We start from the raw sequence: 11,598 nt of genomic DNA on the forward strand, positions 1-11,598 counted from the left end.
GAGCAGCCAGAACCTGTGCCTCTGTGTGTGTGTCTGTGTGCCTCCTCTTATGTGATTTTTTTTTTCTTTTTCTGCCTTCTGCGGCATCTCCCCCAGAAGCACTCCTACGGGAGGATGAGGGCCTGGCAGGAGCAGGAGTGGGCCGCACACTGGTATGGTGCCTGTGGTGGCGTCGCCCGGCACTTGGACCAGGGTGGGGTGGCTGGAGTGACTCTGCAGCAGTAGTCGGAGTCACGCTAGCCAGCGACGGCACTACGGGCAGTGTCGCTGACTGCGCGACCCGAGACTGCTGCAGAGCCCTCACGTAAGAATTATTGCAGTCCTGCATCACCGAAATCTGGAGTTCCGGCGTAAGGTTTTCCACCATGCCCTTAGCAATTGTGCTTAAAAAATGTTTTGCCGGATTTGAGAGCTCGGCTTCAAGGCGACGTTCGATACTGGACATTTTATCGGTCATCGCCTTGAAACCATTCTGGAACACCGTGCTCAAGTGCAAAAATTCGGGCATGGCTGGCCTGTCCGAGGCCCGCTGGCGCTGTCGGGAATTCCCGAACGAAGGTGCGCCAGAGGCCTCGGGCAGGGGAAAACCTGATGTACCGGCAGCCGGTTCTCCAGATGATGGTGGTGCAAGCCTGCTGCCGCTGTGGGAGGGCTGTGACGGGTCAGATGGCGATCCATGAAGTTCCGCTTCACAGGGGGGAGCTCGCTGGAGGGTGCTGCTGTGTGTCCTGTGAAAAGAAAAGGAAAAAATTAGTCTTCAATTAATAAACTATCACATACGCCAACTCCTGTAAAAAAATTTACATTACATGACACAACAAAACATTACAATCCCCTGTCTCTCAGTCTGTGTGGCCTATAATAAATTGCTGATTGTTATCGCCAGCTGAGCATTAGGGCTCACGATAACAATCATGGACATACCGACGGCAGATAATGACTGTTAATTCAAGTTGGCAAAGGCAATGCATACCCCTGTCATCTTAAAAAAACAAATCTAGATAATGCCTATGTCAAAAAAAATAGTAGAAAATTTAAAGTCAAGAATAAAATTTAAAAACCCAAAAACTTTAAAAAAAAGACTTTGTTGATCTGATCGCAGGAATGGCCATGACGTTAGGATCATGTGATCCAGACGTCATCATTATTCCTGCAATCAGAACTACCCTGACTCAGAACGTAACCTGTCATGGACTACAATGACTCACGCCTAACCCAAAAAATTACTAATGGGCTATATACCATTCCACTAGGGTTAAAGGATGGCCAAAATGCTACGATGACTACATGGATGGCCAATATACTATGTTCCTTTGGAAATATACTATGTGTATATGTAGCTCGAACGTGTACTATGTGGCTGCGATATAGTGGCCTGGAAATCTACTATGTGGATGCACAATGTACGTGGCTGGGCAATGTACTATGTGGCTGTGCAATATGCTATGTGTCTGGGCAATGTACAATGTGGATGTGCAATATGGTATGTTGACAAAATACTTACTGTCGGCGGCCAAGGACCGGTCTTAAGAACTGGAGTGCCCTGTTATATTTATAGGGCACCGACTTGGACGCAGCAGCACCACTCCGAGCTTGCTCCTCCTCAGCACGAATCCCCTTATTGAAACGGTCCTTTATGGATCGCCATCTGGTCCTCAACTTTTTCACTGTTAATGTAAAGACAAAAAAATTGTTACATATTTAGCATTGTAAAAGGATAAAACAACCGTGTGCGATGCAAAGTGTAGGCGTTGATCGCATCACACACGGTTGTGTTTATCCTAGCAAGATGGGTCATAGCAGCGTATCTGCAATACTCACTAAAGGTGCCTTTGTCCTTCGCTGAGGCACTGTCAAAGCCATCCCACAGCGAGTTTGCCACCTCTGCCCACAAACGCCTAGACACCACCTGGTCCATGTGCCGAGGGTCACGGCTGTCCCACAACGGGCCCCGCTCCTGGATGCTTGAAATAAGGAGGTCCACATCTACACTCTCTCCTTGGGCCCGTTGTGAAACCTAGAAAAATTAGAAAACAAATAGGTTAAAAATATGCAAATATTAACAACCACCAGCACCTGGCATGATAGGTACCTCTGCCCTATCCTTTGCCATTTGATGTATGTATATTGATGTTTTCTACACCTGTGTTTTGGAATGTTTGTGTGCAGGGAGTTCAACTTTATTTTACCTTCCCCCAATACTTGCTGCCCTGAAAATCTATAATGTATAAAGGCCCCGTCTCACATAGTGATTTAACAACCATCACGACCAGCGATACTGCCTGGCCGTGATCGTTGGTAAGTCGTTGTGTGGTTGCTGGGGAGCTGTCACACAGACAGCTCTCTCCAGCGACCAACGATCAGGGGAACGACTTCGGCATCGTTGAAACTGTCTTCAATGATGCCGAAGTCCCCCTGCAGCAACCGGGTAACCATGGTAAACATCGGGTTACTAAGCGCGGCCCTGCGCTTAGTAACCCGATGTTTATCATGGTTACCAGGGACATCGCTGGATCGGTGTCACACACACCACTTCAGCGATGTCAGCGGGACCTCAACGACCAAAAAACGGCCCAGGCCATTCCAACACGACCAGCGATCTCACAGCAGGGGCCTGATTGCTGGTACGGGTCACACATAGCGAGATCGCTACTGAGGTCGCTGTTGCGTCACAAAACTAGTGACTCAGCAGCGATCTCGCTAGCGATCTTGGTATGTGTGACGGGGGCCTAAGCTTAGTAAACATCCCTAGTGAAAGCAGGATGCTCCTCAAATGTAATGTTCCTCACAGCAGGATGCTACTGAAAAAAAAAAGATAAAAAAAAAAAAATACTCACTCGCCGGCCTGACGCCACATCTTGGCCCCGATCTCTCTGCTCCCGCTGACTGCCTTCCCCCTCACTTGAAGAAGCCTGGAAAAATTGTATACAAAAATTATTGTCAATGCTACAAATGGCAGCTAATAGTAAGCAACTGGACATAATTACTCACCGCACTCCCCCGCGCCGATTGGCTATGTTCTGAAGAACTTGGCATTCTTGCAAGTTTGTGCTGCAATGAAAAAATGAGCAAAAAATCACATCCAATGCCACATACAATAAAATAGGCCCAAAACATTAAAAAACCACAATTGACTGTTGACTGATAGGACAATGCAAACTCAAAAAGCGACACCACAATGCCATACATTGCAAGAGAATAAAATCGAAGAAACAATACAAGAATAGACCCAAACAAAATTAAGCAAAAATAGACACCTATGTAAAATTTTCAAAAGCTACAAAATTATCAAAAAAATAAATACAGAAAAAAAAAAGGCACAATGAAATAGCAAACTAATGAACGCCATAATTTACAATTACAACAAGACATGATCCAAAACAACACCATCTGGTGACATCCACCGAAATACATCAGAAAAAGGCGCTAAATACCATTCTAGATAATAAGCAATAAACATTACGGGACAACCGCTGTTACAATATACAGCAACCCAAAAGATAAAACATAGTCAAATAGAAAAGAAAACACAATAAATTTTTAAAAAAAGGCCCCCAACAAAAAAAAATTATTAATATAAAGGCCATACTACACACTTGTCAATGGAAACATTCAAGAAAGGAGATACATACGGAAGCCATAGGGAAAACGACGTAAAACCATCAGAGTTTAAACCCCCCCAAAAAAAGGTAAAATACAATTGAAAATAGAATGGCATATAGCAGCCCAGAACAATACAATACAAATGAAACATCATAAATGTAGCCCCCCCCACCAGCAAGAAAAGACACTCAAGGAAAGAAAAAAAAATGCCCACAGCATAATAAAACACAGCAAGACATGAGCCAATAAAAAACGCCATACGGTTACCCCCAACAATAGAAACCAGAAAAAGACATGCACCAGAAATTTCAAAAAAAAATCTGCCAAATTTAAAGACATTGACCAACTGCATGACACCAGAACAACCCAAAACCAAGCAAGGCCGAAGACAACAAACGCCGGCATATAACGCCAGAAGTACATCAAAACCAGATTAAAAAAAACAATTTTTCAATACAACCCACAGTGCCATAACCGTACAATAGCACAGAACAAACATTGCACAAATTAAATCAAAATCAATAAATAAAACACAGAATAAAAAATATGCAAAGAGAAATATATACTTACATGTTTGGAAAGCAGATTCCCTTCAGTCAGTCTTCTCTGTAGCTAGCCTTGTGAAAGACAATGCCAAACCCCCTTTTTTTTTTATATATATAGTGTTTTTTTAGTGTCTAGACTAAGTCTAGACAATGTTTTGCATTTTTTATTGGAAAACGCATGCGTCGTACAACGCACCACGACGCAAGTACTTGCGTCGTCTGCGTTGTCAATGCAAGTCAATGGGAAAAAAGCCGCATTGACGACGCAAACACGACGCAAACACGACGCATGCGTTTTTTACGAAGTCTGCGCCGCCCAAAAAATGCAACATGTTGCGTTTGCCGCGCCCTTAGGCTACGTTCACATTTGCGTTGTGCGCCGCAGCGTCGTCGCCGCAACGCACAACGCAAACAAAAACGCAGCAAAACGCATACACAACGCTGCGTTTTGCGCCGCATGCTTTCAACGCATGCGGCGCAAAACGCAGCGTTTTTTGTAAACGCAGTTGCGTTTTGAACAAAAAACGCAGCGTTTTGCGCCGCATGCGTTTTTTGAGCAGTGAGTCATTCTTCATCCCACCCCCCAAAAAAAGTGTCTACACAATAGATAAGGACCACCAATGGCTAGAAGAGGGTTGGTGTTTATGTAATTGTGTATATATACCATGGCAGACATGAATTCCTCCCATTTTGCTGGTATTCATGATGGAGCGTCCCATGGACAGTATCGTCATGGATATGGAGATGGAATTTGCCTTGGCTCATGCCTATGCTGTCGCCTGTGCTCATCAAAGAGAAAGAGAAAAACGGAGATGGATTCATCGCCGATTTTGGATACACCCTATCTTGGAAGTCCGGGAGAGCCGTGGAGCATACCATAGCTTGTTTGGCGAACTGAATGAGAACCTGGAGAAATATTTCGAGTACACCAGGATGTCTCAGGAGAGCTTCCGGTATCTTCTGCGTCGGGTGGAAGGAGCCATTAGCAGGCAGGACACTCAGCTCCGGAGAGCTATTTCCGCAGAGGAACGGCTGCTGGTGACTCTACGGTACGTAGCTGTTTGAATGACTGAGATATGTTCGGCTACGTTCACATCTTCCCTTTTTTTTTTTTTTTTTTCTTAATTTTTTTTGGGGGTGGTATGGTCAATGTACTTTTAGGCTGTGTTTCTACGGTCAGTAAACGCTGCTTGTTTGACGCTGCAGCGTCAAACAAGCAGCGTCCAGATGTTCCAGCATAGTGGAGGGGATTTTATGAAATCCCGTCTCCACTATGCGTGGAAACCCGCACGCGGAGGCCCTGCGACTCCGGACATGCTGCGCGTCTTTTCAGAACACAGCATGTCCGTACACCTTGCGGGGACGCAGCGTCCCCGCAAGGTATATCACAGGGCCCTACGGCGAGGGGTGCGATGATCCCGGATGTGTACTGTACACATCCGGCACCATCGCGTCCCAGGAAGGGGGCGGGGCTTATCGCCGACCGGCTTCGCCGCTGCAACGATAGCGCCGCGTCTCCGGACAGTGGAGACATACCCTTATAAATTGCAATGTACTAATGTAATTTCTTTATCTTCTTGGCAGTTTCCTGGCTACCGGAGAGACCTTGCGATCCCTTCAATTTCAGTTCCGGATTGGAGTCTCCACTCTCTCGGGAATTATTGCTGAGACCTGCCGCGCTTTGTGGGATAACCTCCGGGAAGAATTTTTACCCGTCCCTACAAGCGATATCTGGTTGGCCAACGCCGAGAAATTTGAGGAAGTGTGTTCGTTTCCAAACTGTATTGGCGCGGTGGATGGCAAGCACATTCGTATTACCAAGCCAGGGAAAAGTGGATCCCTTTTCTATAACTGCAAAAAATATTTTTCCACTGTGCTGATGGCAATTGCCGGTGCGGACTGCCGTTTTCTGGCAGTCGACATTGGTGCTTTTGGCCGGTCAAATGACTCGCGCACATTCAAAGAGTCTGATATGGGCCAAAAATTATATGGCAACAATTTCAATTTCCCCCAGCCACGACCTCTTCCCCACACCGAAGGCCCTGCGATGCCATTTGTTGTGGTTGGGGATGAGGCATTCCAAATGTCTGCCAACCTATTGAAACCCTACTCAAGTCGGGGCTTCGACCACACGAAAAGGGTGTTCAATTACAGACTGTCCAGGGCCAGAAGGACTGTGGAGTGCGCCTTTGGCATCCTTGTCTCTAAATGGCGGATATTAGGATCCGCCATTAATCTGAAAACTGAGACAGTGGATGAGGTGGTGAAGGCGTGTGTGGTTCTCCACAATTTTATTCTGGCCAAAGAGAGACTGAACGTTGATCTGGATGAAACCATAGCCAACCCATTGCCCAATTTCCATGATCATCCTCTGAGGACAAGTGTGGAAATTGCGCAGATGAGGGACCGTTTTGCGGCCTATTTTGTGTCAGATGTTGGCCGTCTGTCATGGCAAGATTCAATGGTGTAATAAACTGTTGGACTGTATTCTGGTGTGACTATGCTAAAAATAGTTCACCAATGTAAATGTGCCTTATCTAAAAAACTTGGAAACCTTTGTTTTTAAAATGTTGTGTTTTAATAAAAAAATTTTCTTACGTTTTCTACCATGCTTCCAAGACAAAATTTATACCATACCATATTTATTTGTTTGTCAGATCGCCGTGTATCGTTGTGTTTGACAGCAAAATCAACGATACCAGCGATGTTTTACACTGGTAACCAGGGTAAACAACGGGTTACCAAGCGCATGGTCGCGCTTAGTAACCCGATGTTTACCGTGGTTACCAGTGTTAATTGTAAACTAAAAAATAAAAATAAATATACTCATCTTCGCATCCCCTGGCGTCCACTTCCTGCACTGAGTGAGCGCCGGCCGTAAAGTGAATGCACAGCACAGCGTTGCTGTGAGGGACGTCACTCAGTCAGTGCAGGGAAGCTGACGCCGGGGGATGCGATTGTGAATATTTTTTTTTTTTGCATTTTACACTGGTAACCAGGGTAAACATCGGAAGTGCGCCCTGCGCTTAGCAACCCGATGTTTAACATGGTTACCCGGGGACCTCGGCATCGTTGGTCGCTGGAGAGCGGTCACACAGACCGCTCTCCAGCTCCCAAATAGCGATGCTGCAGTGAATTGCATCGTTGTCTGTTTTGCTGCAGCATTGTTAAGTGTGAAGGTACCTTTACAGTATGTGTCCACGTTCAGGATTGCATCCTGAATTGCTCAGGTTTTTTCATCAATATTTGTAAGCCAAAACCAGGAGTGGAACAATTAGGAAAAGTAGAATAGAAACATATGCTCCACTGCTGTATTTATTACCCACGCCTGGTTTTGGCTACAAATATTGAATTAAAATCCGGACCAAATCCGGATGCAATCCTGAGCGTGGACACATACCCTTTTTCTTTGAAAACAACTCATACACTTTAGTGTTTGGAAACACCTCATACAGCAATGAAAGACACCCAAAGAAACGGTCAAATTAAAAAATCCAAAAATACTGTCTGACATTGCATATATGAGGTGTTTGAAGCACAAATAAACGACGCACGGAGTGAATTACCGAGCAGTGTACTTGAAAAGAAGACCAAATATTGTATACAAAAAAATAAATTTTTATTGAGGGGAAACAGAAAAAAAGGGAAAAGAAAATTAGGGGGTATCAACAGCCGAGGGGGGAATCAACATCCGCTACCACCGGTGACCGGTAGCTTCTAGTTCTGGACCTGGGAGTGGGAGTGGTAGAGGAGGAGGAGGAGGAGGAGGAGCCGCCATACTCGAGGAGGCTTGATGGCAGGTCCAAACCCCCCGCAGGGTACACTGGGGAGACCGCCTCGTCAGTAGAGGAGGGAGGAGGCAACACAAGCCGCCTGCGTTTTTGGCTTGGTTGGCCCTGGCTGCTCCTGCTGTGGCTAGAGCCACGACGAGATGGTGTCTGTCCTGGAGCAGCCAGAACCTGTGCCTCTGTGTGTGTGTCTGTGTGCCTCCTCTTATGTGATTTTTTTTTTCTTTTTCTGCCTTCTGCGGCATCTCCCCCAGAAGCACTCCTACGGGAGGATGAGGGCCTGGCAGGAGCAGGAGTGGGCCGCACACTGGTATGGTGCCTGTGGTGGCGTCGCCCGGCACTTGGACCAGGGTGGGGTGGCTGGAGTGACTCTGCAGCAGTAGTCGGAGTCACGCTAGCCAGCGACGGCACTACGGGCAGTGTCGCTGACTGCGCGACCCGAGACTGCTGCAGAGCCCTCACGTAAGAATTATTGCAGTCCTGCATCACCGAAATCTGGAGTTCCGGCGTAAGGTTTTCCACCATGCCCTTAGCAATTGTGCTTAAAAAATGTTTTGCCGGATTTGAGAGCTCGGCTTCAATGGCTTCAAGGCGACGTTCGATACTGGACATTTTATCGGTCATCGCCTTGAAACCATTCTGGAACACCGTGCTCAAGTGCAAAAATTCGGGCATGGCTGGCCTGTCCGAGGCCCGCTGGCGCTGTCGGGAATTCCCGAACGAAGGTGCGCCAGAGGCCTCGGGCAGGGGAAAACCTGATGTACCGGCAGCCGGTTCTCCAGATGATGGTGGTGCAAGCCTGCTGCCGCTGTGGGAGGGCTGTGACGGGTCAGATGGCGATCCATGAAGTTCCGCTTCACAGGGGGGAGCTCGCTGGAGGGTGCTGCTGTGTGTCCTGTGAAAAGAAAAGGAAAAAATTAGTCTTCAATTAATAAACTATCACATACGCCAACTCCTGTAAAAAAATTTACATTACATGACACAACAAAACATTACAATCCCCTGTCTCTCAGTCTGTGTGGCCTATAATAAATTGCTGATTGTTATCGCCAGCTGAGCATTAGGGCTCACGATAACAATCATGGACATACCGACGGCAGATAATGACTGTTAATTCAAGTTGGCAAAGGCAATGCATACCCCTGTCATCTTAAAAAAACAAATCTAGATAATGCCTATGTCAAAAAAAATAGTAGAAAATTTAAAGTCAAGAATAAAATTTAAAAACCCAAAAACTTTAAAAAAAAGACTTTGTTGATCTGATCGCAGGAATGGCCATGACGTTAGGATCATGTGATCCAGACGTCATCATTATTCCTGCAATCAGAACTACCCTGACTCAGAACGTAACCTGTCATGGACTACAATGACTCACGCCTAACCCAAAAAATTACTAATGGGCTATATACCATTCCACTAGGGTTAAAGGATGGCCAAAATGCTACGATGACTACATGGATGGCCAATATACTATGTTCCTTTGGAAATATACTATGTGTATATGTAGCTCGAACGTGTACTATGTGGCTGCGATATAGTGGCCTGGAAATCTACTATGTGGATGCACAATGTACGTGGCTGGGCAATGTACTATGTGGCTGTGCAATATGCTATGTGTCTGGGCAATGTACAATGTGGATGTGCAATATGGTATGTTGACAAAATACTTACTGTCGGCGGCCAAGGACCGGTCTTAAGAACTGGAGTGCCCTGTTATATTTATAGGGCACCGACTTGGACGCAGCAGCACCACTCCGAGCTTGCTCCTCCTCAGCACGAATCCCCTTATTGAAACGGTCCTTTATGGATCGCCATCTGGTCCTCAACTTTTTCACTGTTAATGTAAAGACAAAAAAATTGTTACATATTTAGCATTGTAAAAGGATAAAACAACCGTGTGCGATGCAAAGTGTAGGCGTTGATCGCATCACACACGGTTGTGTTTATCCTAGCAAGATGGGTCATAGCAGCGTATCTGCAATACTCACTAAAGGTGCCTTTGTCCTTCGCTGAGGCACTGTCAAAGCCATCCCACAGCGAGTTTGCCACCTCTGCCCACAAACGCCTAGACACCACCTGGTCCATGTGCCGAGGGTCACGGCTGTCCCACAACGGGCCCCGCTCCTGGATGCTTGAAATAAGGAGGTCCACATCTACACTCTCTCCTTGGGCCCGTTGTGAAACCTAGAAAAATTAGAAAACAAATAGGTTAAAAATATGCAAATATTAACAACCACCAGCACCTGGCATGATAGGTACCTCTGCCCTATCCTTTGCCATTTGATGTATGTATATTGATGTTTTCTACACCTGTGTTTTGGAATGTTTGTGTGCAGGGAGTTCAACTTTATTTTACCTTCCCCCAATACTTGCTGCCCTGAAAATCTATAATGTATAAAGGCCCCGTCTCACATAGTGATTTAACAACCATCACGACCAGCGATACTGCCTGGCCGTGATCGTTGGTAAGTCGTTGTGTGGTTGCTGGGGAGCTGTCACACAGACAGCTCTCTCCAGCGACCAACGATCAGGGGAACGACTTCGGCATCGTTGAAACTGTCTTCAATGATGCCGAAGTCCCCCTGCAGCAACCGGGTAACCATGGTAAACATCGGGTTACTAAGCGCGGCCCTGCGCTTAGTAACCCGATGTTTATCATGGTTACCAGGGACATCGCTGGATCGGTGTCACACACACCACTTCAGCGATGTCAGCGGGACCTCAACGACCAAAAAACGGCCCAGGCCATTCCAACACGACCAGCGATCTCACAGCAGGGGCCTGATTGCTGGTACGGGTCACACATAGCGAGATCGCTACTGAGGTCGCTGTTGCGTCACAAAACTAGTGACTCAGCAGCGATCTCGCTAGCGATCTTGGTATGTGTGACGGGGGCCTAAGCTTAGTAAACATCCCTAGTGAAAGCAGGATGCTCCTCAAATGTAATGTTCCTCACAGCAGGATGCTACTGAAAAAAAAAAGATAAAAAAAAAAAAATACTCACTCGCCGGCCTGACGCCACATCTTGGCCCCGATCTCTCTGCTCCCGCTGACTGCCTTCCCCCTCACTTGAAGAAGCCTGGAAAAATTGTATACAAAAATTATTGTCAATGCTACAAATGGCAGCTAATAGTAAGCAACTGGACATAATTACTCACCGCACTCCCCCGCGCCGATTGGCTATGTTCTGAAGAACTTGGCATTCTTGCAAGTTTGTGCTGCAATGAAAAAATGAGCAAAAAATCACATCCAATGCCACATACAATAAAATAGGCCCAAAACATTAAAAAACCACAATTGACTGTTGACTGATAGGACAATGCAAACTCAAAAAGCGACACCACAATGCCATACATTGCAAGAGAATAAAATCGAAGAAACAATACAAGAATAGACCCAAACAAAATTAAGCAAAAATAGACACCTATGTAAAATTTTCAAAAGCTACAAAATTATCAAAAAAATAAATACAGAAAAAAAAAAGGCACAATGAAATAGCAAACTAATGAACGCCATAATTTACAATTACAACAAGACATGATCCAAAACAACACCATCTGGTGACATCCACCGAAATACATCAGAAAAAGGCGCTAAATACCATTCTAGATAATAAGCAATAAACATTACGGGACAACCGCTGTTACAATATACAGCAACCC

The 11,598-nt window shown here is 45.9% G+C and overlaps 2 protein-coding genes across 2 annotated transcripts; both read right to left on the reverse strand.

Moving 5' to 3' along the window:
* Positions 1–371: 371 nt before the first annotated feature.
* On the reverse strand, positions 372–3,100 carry LOC143803907 (uncharacterized). Its single transcript, XM_077281666.1, has 6 exons — positions 2,992–3,100; positions 2,838–2,912; positions 1,822–2,017; positions 1,505–1,667; positions 419–728; positions 372–383 (listed from the first exon to the last, which is right to left on the reverse strand). The coding sequence occupies exons 1-6, from the start codon at positions 3,034–3,036 to the stop codon at positions 372–374; spliced, it is 801 nt and encodes a 266-aa protein (XP_077137781.1). The 5' UTR covers positions 3,037–3,100.
* Positions 3,101–8,346: 5,246 nt separating this feature from the next.
* Positions 8,347–11,203, reverse strand: LOC143803908 (uncharacterized). The gene is made up of 6 exons (XM_077281667.1): positions 11,095–11,203; positions 10,941–11,015; positions 9,925–10,120; positions 9,608–9,770; positions 8,399–8,831; positions 8,347–8,361 (listed from the first exon to the last, which is right to left on the reverse strand). Exons 1-6 carry the CDS (start codon positions 11,137–11,139, stop codon positions 8,347–8,349), a joined length of 927 nt encoding a protein of 308 aa, XP_077137782.1. The 5' UTR covers positions 11,140–11,203.
* Positions 11,204–11,598: the final 395 nt, after the last annotated feature.

The sequence above is a fragment of the Ranitomeya variabilis genome, chromosome 2 (genome assembly GCF_051348905.1).
Source record: "Ranitomeya variabilis isolate aRanVar5 chromosome 2, aRanVar5.hap1, whole genome shotgun sequence".
Classification (NCBI taxonomy): Eukaryota; Metazoa; Chordata; class Amphibia; order Anura; family Dendrobatidae; genus Ranitomeya; species Ranitomeya variabilis.

Coding starts and splice junctions, on each gene's coding strand:
- LOC143803907 (XM_077281666.1), bottom strand. CDS start 3,036: ATGCCAAGTTCTTCAGAACATAGCCAATCGGCGCGGGGGAGTGCG. Junction 2,913..2,991: donor AATCGGCGCGGGGGAGTGCG/GTGAGTAATTAT, acceptor CAATTTTTCCAG/GCTTCTTCAAGTGAGGGGGA. Junction 1,668..1,821: donor GAAGGACAAAGGCACCTTTA/GTGAGTATTGCA, acceptor TTACATTAACAG/TGAAAAAGTTGAGGACCAGA.
- LOC143803908 (XM_077281667.1), bottom strand. CDS start 11,139: ATGCCAAGTTCTTCAGAACATAGCCAATCGGCGCGGGGGAGTGCG. Junction 10,121..10,940: donor ATGTGGCGTCAGGCCGGCGA/GTGAGTATTTTT, acceptor TAATTTTTCTAG/GTTTCACAACGGGCCCAAGG. Junction 8,832..9,607: donor CCGGTCCTTGGCCGCCGACA/GTAAGTATTTTG, acceptor TTCTTTTCACAG/GACACACAGCAGCACCCTCC.